Source organism: Erigeron canadensis, chromosome 2, assembly GCF_010389155.1.
Source record: "Erigeron canadensis isolate Cc75 chromosome 2, C_canadensis_v1, whole genome shotgun sequence".
In the NCBI taxonomy this organism is placed as follows: Eukaryota; Viridiplantae; Streptophyta; class Magnoliopsida; order Asterales; family Asteraceae; genus Erigeron; species Erigeron canadensis.
Genome location: NC_057762.1, coordinates 6,493,223 through 6,511,701, shown reverse-complemented (window position 1 = coordinate 6,511,701; position 18,479 = coordinate 6,493,223). Strand labels below are relative to the sequence as shown.

At 35.1% G+C, this 18,479-nt stretch overlaps 1 protein-coding gene across 2 annotated transcripts; it reads right to left on the bottom strand.

Annotated features, from left to right (window-relative positions):
* Positions 1–5,954: 5,954 nt before the first annotated feature.
* LOC122587337 (serine/threonine-protein kinase BLUS1-like) lies at positions 5,955–18,265 on the bottom strand. Of its 2 annotated transcripts, none has more exons than XM_043759471.1 (22): positions 18,162–18,265; positions 17,383–17,895; positions 15,942–16,196; positions 15,214–15,338; positions 15,069–15,113; positions 14,879–14,960; positions 14,692–14,760; positions 14,454–14,624; positions 14,292–14,357; positions 13,580–13,648; positions 13,356–13,499; positions 10,750–10,823; positions 10,237–10,479; positions 9,233–9,324; positions 9,048–9,124; positions 8,668–8,784; positions 8,527–8,569; positions 8,409–8,455; positions 7,705–7,766; positions 7,564–7,615; positions 6,317–6,350; positions 5,955–6,204 (listed from the first exon to the last, which is right to left on the bottom strand). In XM_043759471.1, exons 2-22 carry the CDS (start codon positions 17,545–17,547, stop codon positions 6,116–6,118), a joined length of 2,121 nt encoding a protein of 706 aa, XP_043615406.1. In that variant the 5' UTR covers positions 17,548–17,895; positions 18,162–18,265; the 3' UTR covers positions 5,955–6,115. The 2 variants fall into 2 exon arrangements, with proteins under 2 accessions (XP_043615406.1, XP_043615407.1); XM_043759472.1 differs by having other exon boundaries at positions 9,048–9,121.
* Between the last annotated feature and the right edge of the window lie 214 nt (positions 18,266–18,479).

The following is an 18,479-nucleotide window of genomic DNA, read 5'->3' as shown; positions in this document are numbered from 1 at the left end:
TCAAGATCAGAGACATCTTTCATTTTTCTTTATAGTTTCAATCAAATGAAGTAGACATCAATAGGAGGAACAAAATGAATTCATATTGAAAAATAGTGAAAGAGTCCATATGTCATCCTAATTATGGCCAGGAGAGTAAAAACGGTAATTAGTTACTCGATACCTTACTATGGTAAAAAAAGAAAAGAAATATAGCTAAAGTCCAACTTAAATTCTATACACTTACAAACAAAGACAGCAACCCATAGTATAATCTCCTAGGTTCTTCGGCCACTTCATGCCATAGGCAAACCTAAAATGAGTACAAAACAATATTGTAACGGAAAATATATAAACATGTCAAAACGACATGCCCGTTTCTAGGCTAAGATTAAGGTCTGTCTTCTCATAGACATCATCTATAAATCAAGATAATTTACATGTAATATCCAACAAAAACAACTTACATAAAACAAAAATAATATCGTTCATAAACTCTCAAAGAATATGATTAATCACTTTTAACATTAAACTATAAAATAGGAATGTAATTATATCTTATTTGATTTAATTATATTTTTCTTTATTTTTATTCTTGTATGAAAATATGAGATAATAACAAAATTGTAAAAAAGTATAAGAATGGCACATAGCTAGGTTACAATCCTATATGACAATATTATAAAATAAGTTTGAGTTTTTAGAAGCTATATAATCGTTCAAATTCTGATATATAGATATAAAAATAAATGACATCAGGACCATTTTTTTTAAAAGGAAAATGAGCATAAGGTTTTTTATATTTAATTTGATGAAAAATGTTTCACAGGTTAACTTTTTAATATTTTAAATGAATCAGTGAACTCTCATGTTTTTAATGAACTAAAAATTAATATTTGAAAATTTTTCAACTTATGTATTAGCCCATATTCGCTTCCCTTTTCTTCGTTAACCTACCTTGTTGTATAAATAAATAATAGGCTAATAAAAATTTATGATACAGAATCATTTCCCATATATAAATGGTAGGTATTAGTACCATATATTCTTTATAGATATATACCAATACTGTATAATAAGCAGTTTACATTATTATGTATGAATTGTTATATTTTTTGGGGACATTTACCCATATCGTGACACATGAGGTTTTTGACGGAGATTACAGTTGTTAGTGAAAATGACTAAACCTAAACCTTATTTACCTATAATTAAAATTTTCGCGGTAACTATTCAAATAATAGATGAAACTTCGTTTTTCTTTTTTTATGCAAACCTACTATGTCAATTTATTTATTTATTTTATAAATAAGTATACTTTCATTGCATGAGGATCAGCTTTCCTTTTTGCGGCAGGAGTATCTTTGTGTGAATCACAAGTGCAATATGTTCATATCAAATGCAAAAGAAGTTCTATTTTGTAAGATGCATCTCTCTATAAAATTAAAAAAAGATATGTTTTTGCTTAGTTGAGATTTGTAAGAACATGTCATGATATAATTGTCATTTTTTCATTAATTTCTTATTTTAAGTTACCATGTGTTTATCTATGTTATTTATATTATTTTTAATAATTAATCTTAATTATAATTAATTTATAAAAAAAATAATAAAGATACGGACATATGGGGTTAAGTAAAGTAGGAAGTCATCATATCCTACTTCTCTAATAATAATAAGTATTATTGTTATTATTATTACTATTACTATTATAATTTTATATTATATTATTTTAATTTTAATTTTCTTCTTCTTATTACTATTATTATTACTACTCTCATATAATTTTTTTTTATAACTTTATATTACGTTTAATTAATCATGCTTTAACATATTGGATATATATATATATATATATATATATATATATATATCTTATACTCATAAAAGTCATAATCTTATTATTTGTATCACTTATAATTTGATGGTTCTTATAATAGGGTTAAGTGCCGCGAAATGTATCCTACTATGACCAAATGTCTATAGTGGGAACCAACTATTATATTGAATATTGTATGTCCACAACTTGATAAATTGTTCAAATCATGTAATATGACATACGTGGCAACCCATATAACCCCTCACATGTAAGTCTTTGATTGGCCGGTTCATGATTTGAACATTTTTACTAAGTTCTTAACACACAATATCCAATCTGATTTATAGTTGGTTCCCACTATAAATATTTGGTCATAGTTGGATACATTCCGTGACACTTAACCCTTTATAATATTATAAACAATGAATAATACCGTAACAATATATTTTTTATTTACGACTTCGGTCCGGTCCAGACAACATCTGGGTTTAATCTAGTACGTGTATCTTATAAAGAAACAAACTTTTTTTTAAATCTTAAAAGATAGTTTTAACTACCTAATATATCCTTGTCTTTTGTAGTTTACCATCATCATACTATTTACCAAAACTACCCGGTTATTTTACCCTCTTTCAAAAAACAAACATGTGCCCCTTTCAAAAACCCTCCCCATCTCTACCTCTTACGCCGACAACCATCACCACTGCCAATCACGACCGCCGCCATCACGACTGCCACCATCGTCACCGCCAATCACCACCACCACACAGTCACACCGATCAGACCTCCCCTCTCCATTATTCGATTTGTTGGCACCACCACCTGGTAATAATATGTAATATCGTTGTTAATAATATTCATTGTAAAAAAAAAGCTTCATTTACATTGTCTCCAACGGTCTTCCGGCCCACCTGTCGCCACCACTTCTCAACCACATACTTAACGCCACAACCACCGCTCCACCATGACAACTTTGTTTCAGGAGATTAAAAATCCTTAAGGCCATGGGGAGTGAGAGGTTCTTGGAACCCCTCTTTTTGCTAGATACTTGACATGTGGAGTTCTCCTCCCCATGGGGGTTCTCCTTGGAACTCCACATTTTTCTTATTTTGTTTAATTATTTTTATTTACACCTACCCCCTTCTTATTTTCTTCTTTCATTAATTATAACTTTCAACTAACTCCATTACATTACATTATTTTCTTCTCTCCGTCTTGTTGAGGTCAATGTGAACTCTCACATCCGACCCCATACTCTGTGCATCCCCTAGACCCGATGTAGTCTTTGACCTTTTTGAGGTTGGCTCACCACGGCTAGACATGGAACATCGAGCCATGCCCTGCCAATTCCAACTCCCTAAGAAAACTAAATGTACCATGCTCTTGCAATGCACACACTTGGAAATCCGTGTCGTTTTCTCCACTTCGATGGCTCAAACAAGTGTAAACTTGGTGGAATCCTTGAATAGTTGATTTCATTTTCCGAAACTTCCCACTAACTGAATCTTGGTCGCAGTATGACTCTTTACCCATCATGGTGTGAAAAGTTTGCCTAATCATTTTCCAATACATTTTATCCTTCTTAAAATTCCCTACAAAAAATATACAAAAACTTAGTATATTTATGTAAATGGCCAAAAATATATACTAAATCCTTTTCCAACACGTTTTCTCCTTTGAAAAATTTTCTTTCTATGTTGCCGCTTTCCTTTCCTCCCAGATGATGTACCGACATCAACAAGTTGAGATTGTGTTTGTTAAGGTTGACTTTCTTGGGGTTGAGTTTCAAGAATCACTTCGACGTCCAGTGAATTTGTTGCTGGGCTATCTATCAAAATACATAATAAAACTTTTATAAGTATAATAATGTATATATATATATATATATATATATATATATATATATATATATATATGTTACCAAAAATGTACCAAACGCATTTTTCGTGTTGTACGCCCACGGTTTAAATCCCAACATAGGAGATGTTAGAAGGTATCCTGGCATAAGAGAGGATGGCATTTGTATTTTACCGGCGAACAAAGTAATAAAATGAGGATTTTGGTGAAGGTTTGGGTTATTCATATCCGGTTGGTGTAGTTTAGTTGGGTTTAATTATTAATCGATAATTTGGGTTGAAGTTGTTTGGATTCATTTTAGAAAGAAGAAGGTGAAAAAAGATGGTGATTTTCAGTTATGTTGGAGAAAATATGGAGAAAATGAGTGTAGGAGAAGAAGATTAAATGAAATGTGGAGAAAGAGGGGTGGTTTTTGTAAAAATTGGAAAAGATTTAAAAAAAAAAAAAAAGAAAGAAAATGAGTCGTTTGGGGTGGGTGGGGGGGGGGGGGGGGGGATAGACGTTAGGGGGTGTTGCTGTGTTGGCCAACCTTTTCTGGGTGTCGAAATTTGAATGAGTAAATAGATTTTTGGGGTGGAACCCCCTATGGGGCGATGTTTATGGTGTTCCCCGGGCGTTCTCGTCGCTTTTGGGGCGTGCCTCAGGAACGTTAGGCGGTGTTGGTCAACCTTTTCTGGGCGTCCACATTCGAATGAGTAAATAGATGTTTGGGGTGGAACGCCTTGTGGGGCGATGTCTACGGCGTTCCCCAAGCGTTCTCGTCGCTTTTTGGGCTTACCTTGGGGATAAAACGCCTCGTTCCGAATGGCCTAATCCTTATGTAGGGACGATCATGAAGATAATTTATATATGATGCAGGGGATTAACATTGTTATGTAGGTACGGTCATGATTCGCTGCCACCCTCTGTTGGATTCTACGGATTGTTATGGAGGTACAATTCAGAATAATAAATTTTAAGGTTTTTTTTTTCTTAAAAATGCTTCTATATGATTTTGTCTTTGACTTAAAACCTAGTACTATAGAGATAGTGTTAATTGATGAAAAGGTTTGACTAACATTGTATTTTTCCAAAAAAAACATTGTTACATATGTATAGAGATGGTGTTAATTGATGAAATTTGCCTTTCCAAAAAAAACATTGTATTTTTCTAATGTACATTAAATTTATTTTATATAGCCTTTGTTACATATGTATAGGACCATGTTGATAATTTGCTTTCCCGATATGGGATTATGATATTTTCGGATTTTGTTTTTTCTTGATTTTGGAGTTTCAAAAATGGAGTTTCAAAGAGATAAGTGATAGTTGGTAGTAGGTACTCTTTGTAAGTCTTTGTATATGTCCAAGTGGAAAATATATCCATGCCTTCCATCGAGGTACTCACCATTCTACAAGTCGTTCATTTTCAATGCACGTTTTTTTTTTTTAAATTTAGAATGCTCAATTTCAACTTAAGGTGGCAAATGGAGAGGTTTGTATGGGCTGGGTATGTTTTCAGTAGTTAATCTGTGGGTTTGCTAATCCTCTTATACTCATATATGGCTTTATTCATGATTGTTTGTTTGCGATACAATATTATAGGGATTTCTCTAAAATAAGCACATAAAGCGAACCACTTATGGTGGTGTTTTAGTGGTTTGCTTGAAGACAAGAACCATCTGTTTGGATGAATATTATTAGGTTGCAATGGCATGATGTGTTTTATTTTTGTTTAAAGAGTAACACATGTATATGTAATTAATTGCTTCTAAGTTTCAAGTAGTAATTGTTGCATTTTATTTGGTTTGTTGAGGTGTTAGGAATCATATTAGATATCAAAAGCAATCAAAATTTGTAAGAGGGAAGCAAACGAAGACTAAATCAGCAGAACATGGTTCGATTTGTGTTGGAGAGTTCAAGTCTATTGGTTCAATAAAATTTATGAGACTCGCACAAGTAAAAATGGAAGTGGTGTTGACACACATTTAAGTTGGATAAAATCCCTCACTTGCTAATTTTTTTATGTTTAATGTATAATAAATAACAATTAGCCCCCATGTTTTTTATAAATTAAAAAATTAACATGTGAGAAAGATTTCATCCAACTTGGATGCCAAACAAAATCACCTTCACTTCCCCATACATAAGTTTGTTGAAATTTATTAAATTAGGGCGGCAAGCTTATTCGAGTATTGATGTTACAAATTGTAACATGTTGCCTATTGATTGAACTTGCCTCATCTACAGCGAACCGAACCAAAGCCATACATGGACTTGTATGGTAAAATGACTCGAGTAGGCTCAACATTACCAAACCTTTCAACAAGATACAGAGCCACTGGTCGACTCTTTGTGTAAAATATAATTTCAATAACTCCAATAATGTGGGGATGTAAATTACAACAAAATGTATATGGACCCTATAAATATATGCTATTTTGAGAAATGGTACAAGCCGCCCTGCATTCCTCCTTGTATTCACAAACAAATATGTGCATTCACACTCACAAAATTTATACACCAACAATGAGCCATCAAAAACTTCAAACGCATACGATTAGCGTGGGCTGCAGATTTTAAGATAGCATGTGTCAAGAAAGTCGCACCAAATTAGAAGATACGAATGACCATGTATCGTCATCATTATACTCTATATTGTAAATCATTCTTGGATACCACCTTTCTCTGTTAAATTGCTCAAATTTCTTTCCAACTGCAAATACATAGCAAGTTACATTGTGAGCTATAAAAAAAGATTGAATGAATTCAATGACCCCATTAAGGTCCTACTTACATACATGTAACTGAAACAAATAAATACAGGTCAATATTGGGTTGTATATAATTCCTAACCCACCCAATGGCCAGATTACAAATTAGCTACACAGGAAGAAGTTCAAGGTCTAAAGAATTCAATGAATCAGTTCGCTTGACCAACCCGAGCCTTCGAGCCTATAGTGTAGATTTTTTCGTTTGCCAATGAATTGGATCCGCCTCGATTCGATCAATAATGGGATTCTTGGCTAGGTTTCGATAGATAGACTAGAAATGGTATGCTGGTTAACTCAAGACAGTTTACAGGCTTTGAGAAGAGGGGCAACAGTGAAGATGCCAAGAATGGTCATGTCTATGGGGATGACCGGTCTTAGTAAGAATCTGTTGCAAAAGCATGTGAGGGAGGAATAATTCAAAAAGAAACTGGAAATGACCCCAATGGCTTATAAATCACTTTTACGCGAAGGAAATGAATCATTATACTCATAATAGTGATTGTAAAAATAATTTTTGTATTAGTCCGTTAGTCACATATGAACCTGAAGAAAATGAACAAACGGGTGTCCGTGGGTGAACCAAACCCTATTCATGACATGTTTTGACCCGTTCAAAAGTTCATCTGTTTTAACACGTTACTTAACCCTTTAGACCTACCTATGACATGCACACCAACACATGTACACATACTGACATACATATAACATATTGACATGAACCAGCACGTCTAGCCTAGGTTGTCTGTTTTGACGCCCATACAACTCACAGTATTGCTCATGGACCAGGCACCAGACAGCAGCCCAAAACAAGTCAATGATAGTTTCTACATATATTCCCAGTATCACTTTTATAAGTGATCAATGCAAGACACTGATATTTTACATAGATTAAGAGGAAAGAGAACAGCAAAACCCCCTTATTCACGTCTTCATCTATGGTATCGGGCATACTAATAATCTGCTAACTTTTTGGCAATTAATTATAATCTTCTCTTATGAATATATATTGTTTTGAAAATTAGAAAAAAAAAAAAAAAAATTAAACCCTTAAGAACAATTTCTCATAGTTTCACTAAATTAAAACCAAAAGTAAATACATAATCATAAGGGGGGGACAGATACGATTGATGATGCTAAATAATGAAAAAGACATACCTTTGCATTTCTCATTTTCAGTATTCGCAACTGCTCAACAAGACTGCCAACGCTGAAATAGTAAAAAGCATGTCGGAGATAAAATTGTGCACATATGTTTAAAAATGATGCAACTTGAGAATACTATGTATGGAATCATACCTTTGTTGTAACTGCACAACCTGGGACTGCAGTTCTCTTTCCCTCGGGGAAGTTACGGGGATCTGCATGTAACAAATCCTTTAAGGATCAGGCAATTGGTTCAAATGACTTTGTTGTATGCAGAATGATAACAATTATACGGATATCATAAAGACTATAAAAACTAGAAGGGGTATTTTTAACCATTATATGCAATACAGAAGTAAATTTAGCAAATTCAGATAATAAGGTCGAATGGTTCAACAGCATTCTAACATGTCCAAAGACATTTACAACCTCCTAAATCAGTTCAATAATACTAATAAAAGAAAAAGATCACTATTTGGAACCCCTATTTGCATTCCAGGTTACTATGTATGTTGAGTATATTTTACATCAATGTAAAAACTAAAATGGCATCTTCTAATAAGATTTCGAAGGACAGGTAACTTCGCAATATAACCATAAAAACTTAAATCTGTCATAATATGTTAAACTATTGTGCTTTGATTCATCTAGACAAACTGAATGTTGACCAGTTGACCAGTTATCAAACTCCTCTCCAACCCACCAACACAAATAAAATAAATAAATAAATAACTGTTTTGTGCCTAGGTATGATTCAATAAAGACAAGATCTATAGCTGACTTGGCAAAAGAGAACAACGTCATAACTTGTAGTGAACATTTTAATACTAGCTATTTCAAAATAAAAGATTCATTACTTGCAAAAATTCATTGGTTCCTGATTCCACATATTCCATGGCATTGCCTGCATAAGAAAACACAAGTCATTATACTGTCACGAATCAAACTTGACTAATAAAAAAACGGATGATATACCAGAAACTTGATCTGCAAACTTGAGTAATTTAAGTAATTCTTCCTGCACAACAGAAACGAAAGTATCAACCAGAGGCATTTTACTAGTGCGTCACAGAGAGAGTGTAAGATCATGTAAAATCAAGATGATCAAATACACACCCTTTGCATACTATTATGCTGCAAAATCGACAGCAAATATGGAATAACAGATGCAGCTGCTACACTTGATAGTTGAGGACTGGAAATACCACTGGAAATAGGATTGGACCCTGGACCCTGAACGAGACAAAGGCATGCAAGAGTTACAATTTAACTAAAAAGGTTTAACAAGCTACTGTTGTCCTAAAATTCTGTCAGGCAGCGAAAGAAAAAGGAATAGAAAAACAAAGTACACCAAGACTAGTGATGTAAAGGCACAACAAAGTGAAAACAAAGAATCTTCATCCGATACCAGCAATAATAGTCATGTCATATATGCATTTAAGATGCTATAGTTGTGATTACTCTACTATAAATCAAAATAAATTAAAATTCTGTACCTTTGGATTGTGATCTGCAGAAAAGACTTTAAAACGTCCCTTGCGCTGGACCACTGCTCCTTCTGAAACATCATCTACTGCACCATATGGCACATTGTAGAGGCAGACATGAGGTTACATAAGATAGCAGGAATATCATGTATGTTAAGGGCAAAGGGTAAATTAGCAGGTCAGCGATCCATTACCGGATGAAAGGTCATTCATTTTAAGACTTTGACGACTATGAAGTGGACCACTATCACTCCGTTGTGTTTTTAATCTTGAATGCATAAGATCTCTGCAATTAATTATAGAGCAAATGACCGGACAAGGTTATACTTTTCTTTCGAATAGACAAAGTTATTACTATTCTCTGTTAAATAGGAAGTAGCAAGCGCAGATATAACAGAACTACAAAAGTCTGCTTATCAACCATACATACAAGTTATTACCAGCAGTATACATACCATTATATTGTTTAACAATGCCTCATACGAATTACCAAGGGATTCATAAATTGAGGTGGCAAGAAAAGTCAATATAACTTTAATTAGGGAGGGAGAATACGAGATAAGATAATAGCAATATTTGCATGATAAATGAGACACAATTACTCAGAACATAATTACTCACCTATCTTCACGAATTATACAAGTGTACACACAAGTTTAAGTAGCGAATTGTAGTTAGCAGTGCATATCGAGTAAGATTGCAGTTGGTCCTCTTTCTGAGTTTTATTTTAGGTGCCTATGAACCTTCATGAATGGTTCAGGACAAATCCACATTACTAAAGCTAGTACAATCATACTAAAGGCTAGCATACTAGCAGCTTTTGGCAACTTAATATCCAGGCAGAATCAGCAGTTACTCGTCGGCGGGAAGAAGCCTATACAGCGTTCAGAACCATGTAATGGACATAGCAGAATTCACACTGAGTCATCTAATTACCTTACGACTAATGGCTATTGTTAGTTAAGATAAAGGATAGTTTGAGGCCATTCGTATTTATACTTTGATATAACAAGTCTTCATGACACATCAGCAGCATTGGAACTTAACCTTTAAGAATCACGGATGGTATATGTAACTGGCAGGAAGTGACAGCAAAGATGAGATGATGGTAGCCAATTCACAATTGCAGGAACATAGCCAATTGGTAGCCAATTCACAATCCAACTTTAAGAAATGAGATGACGGTATTGTTACTTACCTGTCAACATCGTCAACGAACTTCTTAGTAAAATTAGAATTATCCGGTAGCAGTGAACCACTCAAATATTTTCTTGGCCCATCAGTGATAGGTCTTGGTAAGGAACTTCGTTGTACAACATGCCCAGTATCATTGCTTTCAACTTCCAGCTCCTCAGTTACTACTGATGGTTTTATAGAACTCTGTTGATTATCTGATGGATTTTTATCATCCTTATCATCTTCACAAACATCGAAACAGCCCCTGTATTAGAAAAGAACACATGAAAACCCAAACAACAAATTGGTGGTTTTGAGCTGCAAGTTAACAATGCAAAGTTACAACACGCATGTATCTTATGCCATTCCACCAACTTATGCATATTATAACATTTACTATCTATTTTGAGACTTTAAGTAATGACTACTGCTCACAACAGATACAAAGTTATGAACCTTCACACATGTTCTATCATTGCAATCTTTCATAAACAGAATCCAGGGTGAAATACTTGTATTTGAGATATAATCTTACTTGAGTGCTTCAATAGGCTTCAACGGAAATGCCGCAAATGAACTCTCCAAATCAGGTATTTCATTGATTGCATCCTGAGACAATAACATTTAATATTACAAATTTGCGTACAAAACTTATTCTAAGCACTGATTCACCATGGAGCAGAAGGGGAGATAGAGTAAAGCAAGAAATAACTGTTGGGTTATTGTTGTCTACGGCCCACATAAAGCAGATTCTAGAGGCAGGAGGCCTTGTTTGTTTAGGCCTGGCAGCTGGCCTCGTTTGTTAGGCCCGGTTCTAAACTTAAAGAGCAAGTTTTGTTAAACCCTAATTGTAGCCTATATATATCTCTTATCCCTTGTACATGTATTTGTGTGGAAAATCAATAGGAAAACCTCTTTCCCCCGTGGATTAGTTCACACAGTTTAGCGTGACGTTAAATCTCGTGTCCTTCCTTCTTGTTATTTTTCGGGTTCTTGTGTTTGTGTGTGCAGTTTATTCCTAACAAGTGGTATCAGAGCAGGTTGCATACAGATCACACATTCACCCAGCTGTCACCCAAATTAGGGTTGCAGCCAAGTCCAGCCACCACAGCTGTAACCCAGATTAGGGTTCCGGCCAAAACCAGCCACCACAGCTGTCGCCGTCACCCAGAACAGCCTCAATTAGGTCTGATTTAGGCAGAATTAGGTCTGATCAGGTCTGACTTTGGCACATTAGGGTTTAATTGGGCAAATTAGGGCTTGATATGGCAGATTGGGTTTTTTTGGGGGTCGGTGAATTAACAGGAGGAATAAATGGTTTTCGGGACAGCAGGGGCTGTCAGCAGAAAAACAGAGACTGTTCACAGCAGGGGATGTTTTAAGTCTCTTTGGGACGGCAGGGGCTGTTTCAGAGATGAATTTTGCGGGACTGTTTTGATCCGGTATCTTCAAACCAAGTTCAATTTTTTTTTTTTGGTACCTAGTATAAGAGCAGAAAAGCAAGACAGCTTGTTCTTGAGGTATAAGTTATTCCAACCAGATCAGAAGAAGCGGACAGGAAAAATTCATCAAGCAGGAGGCTTTGAACCAGGTCACGCTTAGCTAGATAAAAAAGGGACAGAAGCAGGAGGCTCAGTTGGTATTTTTTTATTAGTTGGTTGGTGGTTGTCAGATCAAAATTTTCAGCACAGTGTAATGATGTTGAGTTCTTTGCAGACCTTGATTGGCTTGTTCATGATAAAAGGAGACCGTCGTGTTGAATGAAAAACAGGCAGTAAGGATACGCCAAAGCAGATGGCTTTAGATTTGTCTTGTTTAGCAAGGTGAAAGAAAACAAGTGGCTTGTTTTCTTAGTCGAAGGAGATGCTTCTTTGAACAAGCATAATCAGAAGAGGCTGGACATTTTAGGAATCAATGTCCGGAAAATAACAAACAACTAAACACTACAGAAGACTACAACTCAGACGAGGCGCAGTGCTTCATTTAATGCTATCCACAACAATGAAGCAATACGGAGTCTGAAAGTTGGATTTTGGAAAGGTAAGACTGGCGAACAATGAAGTTCTTGATATGAAGAGCAGGGTGACAGGATTGAAGACTCCAATAAGTTCATGGACTTTGAAGGACGTCCGGGTTATTCCAAGTCTGAAAAAGCAGTCGGTTTTCTCGGGCAGTTGGATGAGCAGGGGCATGAGACCAAGTTCGGGAACGGGCAATGGAAGGTTCTCAAGGGAGGGTTGGATTTATATGGTCAGTTTATCGTCTGAGGGAGAGACCATCCCAGTTCAGAAGAAAAACAAAGTCCGGTTCACAGAATCTCGTGGGCAAAAGAAGGTTTGCTTTGCAGATGGCAAACCCAGAGCAACAGGTCAGATTCAGGTTGAACGTACTAGGAAAGGTTCAGAAAAACCAGTCAGGGATTTTTTTTTTTTTTTTACAGTGGGAGCATGGGTGTTGTGCTTCAGGGTTAAGTGAACCAGTATTCCAGTTGTTAAAGTCTCTCCAGTTTATTATCTGCTTTAAAGGAAAGTGTTTGTTCTCGGGATTTCTCAGGATTAGTTCGTTTCAGTGGGAGCCGAAAGAGATAGAGAACGAGTGAGGGGCAGAGATTGCCGTGACTGATGGGTTGAAGCTCAGTAGGAGCTTTAACGGGCCTTACAGGTTACCTGAAGAGGAGACCAGGTGGTAAATAGAACGCATTGAAGAACAGGATTTAGTTCTTAGTACGGATGTAAAGAAAAGATTGAAGATGGTGCTCTTCGAGGTCCGAAGACACCAAGTGGGACTGTGGGAGATTGTTGTGTTATTGTTTTCTACGGCCCACATAAAGCAGATTCTAAAGGCAGGAGGCCTTGTTTGTTTAGGCCTGGCAGCTGGCCTCGTTTTTTAAGCCCGGTTCTAAACTTGGAGGGCAAGTTTTGTTAAACCCTAATTGTAGCCTATATATATCTCTTATCTCTTGTGCATGTATTTGTGTGGAAAATCAATAATTAAAACCTCTTTCACCCCGTGGATTAGCTCACACAGTTTAGTGTGACGTTAAATCTCGTGTCCTTCCTTCTTGTTATTTTTCTGGTTCTTGTGTTTGTGTGTGTGCAGTTTATTCCTAACAATAACATATTAGTATGACCAAGATAATACCTCATGGTGAGAAGCTGAATCTGAACGATCAGACATTTCTGGAGACGACCTCTCTGCTGGTAAACCTACTTCATTGAGCCCGTTTTGCTGCTTTGAACTAGCATTTTGGTCTTCAGCATTTGATATTTCATCATAGTCCTGGATCTGCCATAAAAAAGCAACTTAACAAGGTGCAGCACCAGATGCTTCTGGATGAACCTAATGCGATGACTATCAAAACATACAAGGGAAGCCTGATTCTTCAAATCCTCCAGATTGAAATTCCAGGCACTGATTCCGCGAATATACTCTTGCTGCAGGTTGCCGAAAACATGATAAATGTAATGAGAAGAATAAGTTTCAAAAAATGAATTACCTAGAGTATGGGTCAGTACAATTTAGACCAGAACAAAACTTGAGACACAGGGAACCAATCCGGGTCCTTAAATCAAAAAAATGGATGGTCCATAGTTATTCTAAACATATGTGATCGGAGACTCTTATAAACATGTAGATGAAATTTCACATATTTTACTCGTGTGATTTAGTTGGTCTCAAGTTTTTAGTGTCGCAAATGAACTTCCACTGGTTTTTTTTTTATATTGATATCGCATCGAAGATTGGAACAGATGATATACATAGGAATCATGGTACAGATATTTATGGTTTTAAGACTCGCTAGGTGGTACTTGAGGTCTCGAGCAGTCAGCTGAGTAATGGGCCCAGACTGGAAGTATTGGAATAGAATTTTTTATATATGAAAAAAGAATATGTATGACATGTTCATTTTTGTGCATGAATGTATGTTCATAGGACCCTAGAAATATGTTTAGAAACAATAACACAACAGCTTTTTATTTCTTATTGTCCTTCATTTTCCAAACCTTTTTATAGATACTCTTGCAGTTACAGGAATAATGATTTCATATGAAAACCTTTTGATCACGGCAATTCTACCTGTGATAAATGCTCTTTCTCCCCGTATAATTCCCTGTTTTGCATGAGAAGTTCTGCCTCTTTTGCCTAAAACAACAAGGGGGTAAGATAGCTCACAAGATATAAGCTTCAAGAATAAAAAAAAATCATCATACAAAACCCTAGCTTATATTAGCAAAACACCTTTAGCATTTTAAAACGGTCGCCTAGGGGGAAAAGGCCATTAAGAATAGTATGCTCCAGATAATCAGTTGTCCGTGCATTTTTAAAGAAAGAATGCTTCAAAAGCTTCTCTGAGGAGGGACGTTTCTTTGGGTCTTTCACTAAGCAAGCCGCAACCATTTCTTTAAAGGACTGCAAAGCTGCTGCAAGTTAGCAGAACATTCAAGCCTATTGAGATCCTTGTAAGGACGACACGAACCTTAGAAAACTTTTTGTCCCTTTCATAGTCAAGACCTGGTGGTGCATTTTGCAAAGTCATGAGCAAAACCTGCAAAAGATGAGACACAATAATTCAACAATATGTTAGAAACCAGTTTATTAATAGCATTGGCGTTTCATAACCCATAACTAAATTCTAAAATTGCCAAGATATAAAAAGTAATTGCCTTCATTGGCGGATACTTGGAAAAAGGTGCATGCCCATGAGCGAGTTCAAGAGCTGTGATTCCAAATGACCAGATATCTGCTCTGTTAATAACACAAGTGTCGGCTTATTTATGTTCAATTTAAATCATTTCAAGAGTATAAAAGAACAATTACAGAAAAACAATAATAAACAAGCGGATATTAACTTACTTAAAGTCATATCCATGCAATTGCTGCATAACTTCCGGTGCCATCCTAGGAACAGATCCAAGATATTAACTTAAAGAGCAGTAATGCGATGATGTTATTACTTATTACAAAAAAGTGGAATATCATGGAACAAACATGAACATACCAACAAGGAGTTCCGACAAAAGTATTTCTTGAACGTTGCCTATCTCCTGTGTCAAACATACATGCAGATACCCCAAAATCTGCCAGCTTGATGGAACCATTATAATCAACTAATATGTTCCCTGCCTGAATAACATCAAGACTCATAAATGGTAGTTGAAATAAAATGATGAAGAAAAGGTGTAGAATGAATGGACAATAAGATAATTGGATCACTAAAATATCGGGTAACGTTATCACAAGAATGCAAACTCACTCGGCTTAAAAAAAAATCAACTCATCTTACAGATGAAGGCTCCTTAGTTTCTCTATGTAAATACTGAAAAGAAGAGTATATAACTTAAATACTCTCTCTGTCCCAATATTATTGTCCACATTACAATTTTAGATTGTCCCAAAAAACTATTTTCTGATGAAAACATAGATGGTAAAAAAAAGGCCAAGTTTCAATACTAACGCCAATTCAATTTGGTATAGCAAAAACCAAAGAAGCATTAAATACTTGATGGATAAAGCATGAACTACATTTTTCTTAAGCTGTGTTTTTGTTTAGAGGATAAGGAGAAAGAACAAAGGTAACAGTTATTTCAAAACAACCATATGCTACTTAGTAAGCCTTTTCATTAGACCACTTGCTACTTCCCGTATGCAAGAATTTCCATTTGGTTCCTTGAACAGTCTTGGATATAGACATGAAAAACGAAATCATTTGAAAAGCAAGTAAAGTACCTTCACATCTCTATGGATGTGCCCATGCGCATGAAGATAAACTAGGGCTTTAAGGACCTCGCGCAGCAATGTAGCTATAACAGGTTCTTCAAAACCTTCTTGAAAAGAGGATTTCATTATGTGAAGACACGATCCCGCAGCCATATATGGGGTAACAACCCAAAGGTGTTGGTCAGTTGTAAAAGAGCAATATGCTCGTAATAAATTTGGATGGCTGATTAAGCTCATAGTTTGTACCTCCCGGCGGATACCATCCTGTTTTAGTGAAAACGACATTAGAGGACAATCACTGAACATAATAATGTACACTGATTACCACCAAGATCCAACAGATTCAACATAGTTCACCATCTTACTGATCCAACAGTTGCACATAAAATGAGAATAGCCTTATTATATGCAAGAAAGGTAATTACTCTCTTTTGCATTATAAAACCAAGTGTTCTGTTTTGCCATACAGAACCATCATAACCCTTTATGAGCATTTAATCCGTTCTTAGATAATCTTACATAGCTGAAAAATGATTTTAGATTTCATATATCATTAGCGACTTCTACAATTCCTCTACTGAAAACCTAAAAATTCGAAGGGGATATTATTATTGTTCATATTGGAATTCTTACTTTAGATATTATTAAGTCCTACCTTACTATTGAAGGTTTTGTATGAAGATTTTATCTTTTTATCTTTAAGTAAATGTTGACAATATTGATTTTAATGGTAGACGACAATGTCTTAGTTCATTTTTAGTAGGTTTAGGAGTTTTGTATGAATTTCTCGGTTTCTCTAGCTTTGCCATGCATCTTTGTTTGGTAAGGTGGCACCATTTACTTACAAGTGATACGCTAATCCAGGTTGTGCTTCATTTCCAGCAGGTCAAACGATTTAAAAGATATTAGGTACAAAGAGAACAGGTAAGGTTAGTCGAGTAGGCCAAAATTCACTTAAAGTATATCTTTAGTGCATCCAACCTCCTAAATCTATAAATTCAAACAATTAAATAATTGTTACTATATTACTTTTGAAATCGTAATTGACCCATGCAGTGCTTATTGAAGGTTCAAAATTTGCACACAAAGCGTATACGAGCACCTGGCCTAAACCGTACTATATCTTTACCCATTTTCACACACAAAGTGGAACATCAGCTTACCCTGTATTTAAATCTATCAACATAATAAGTAAAGAGATATTTGTATTGATAATGGAGTTCAATGTTGTCAAATTGCCTTAGAAGTTAATCATGCCTCATTGTAGCTAAATTGGATAAGGTCATCAAAGTTCGCACTTTATGCTTAAACTATACATATATGACATAAGAACCTACATATGTATGGCCGTATGGATAAAAATAAATGTGTCTGTGAAATACTTAACACATGACAAATATGTGAAATGAAAATAGACATTCATATAATACGCTACCAAGAAACAACATACCAGGTCATTATTACACTTCTCCAAATCAAGAACCTTAATAGCAACCGTCTCGTTCAACGGGACACAAAGAGCTCTGTACACGGAAGCACTGACTCCTTCACCAATTTCCTCATATAACTTGTAATCCTTTGCATCAAGCGGAAACTTTACTTTTGACACTTCCATAATGCTCTTCTATATCATCGAAGTAAAACCATTTCCACCATAAGCCCTAATGAGATTACGCTTTGACTTAAGTAAACATTAAAATCCGTCCAACAAGGCGCGACCTATATTCTTTATCAGTATATAATCCTAAACATCCTTAATTGTCACCGAACCAGTAATAAATGACAACCAAGAACAACCCGTGATTCGTGTACGTATCTAGCGTTCGATAAACAGGCTCAATACACTAGCAATGTCACTTAGGATGAACGAAAATATCCCGTTTCGTCCGTATATCAGAAACGATCACTACAGATATAGTAGCAGATAAGCCAGAATACCCGAAACGCGATCAAAGATGAAATCCTGAAACATTATATTTATCATTTATATTCAAAGACTATAATTAATGAAAATGAAACTATCAATCAATAAACATAAAGATAACATAATTTCATAAATATATGAAACTAAAAGTAATAAACTTTAGCGGATTTTCCTAACAAGCAATGAAACTAACTATTAACTGTCATGTACAAAATTGTAATTCCTATAAAATGGTGTCAAAACTATATATAGAAAACAAATTCACATCAAAATCAAAAATATATATAATTAAGTAAAGAAGAAACCTTATGATATGGAAGGAAAATTTAATATAAATCAATCAGGCAAATATGAATATGAATATGTATATGAACAAGGAGATGCTGGTGATGCTGAAAATGATGATGTCTAAAAAGAGAATTATACACAAAACACAGCTATTATTGTTATTCCTTATTTTTATTTTATTATAATATACTATACTATATTATATTATATTATATATTATATATTGTTATTATTGTTATTTGTATTAGTATATTTTATTTTGTATGCATAGATCAAATCTTCACCGTTAGATTAATTACTTTTATTTACTAGTAAAGTATTCGATTTCGTGTGTT

Bases quoted from the DNA above. Each gene is read 5' to 3' on its own strand.
- LOC122587337 (XM_043759471.1), bottom strand. From the start codon at position 17,547: ATGGAAGTGTCAAAAGTAAAGTTTCCGCTTGATGCAAAGGATTACAAG. The intron at 14,358-14,453 runs GTGTTTTGCTAA...TTGTTGTTTTAG, and splicing joins ACCGTTTTAAAATGCTAAAG to GCAAAAGAGGCAGAACTTCT. The intron at 6,351-7,563 runs GTATGTCTTTTT...ATGTATTTGCAG, and splicing joins TGAAAATGAGAAATGCAAAG to TTGGAAAGAAATTTGAGCAA.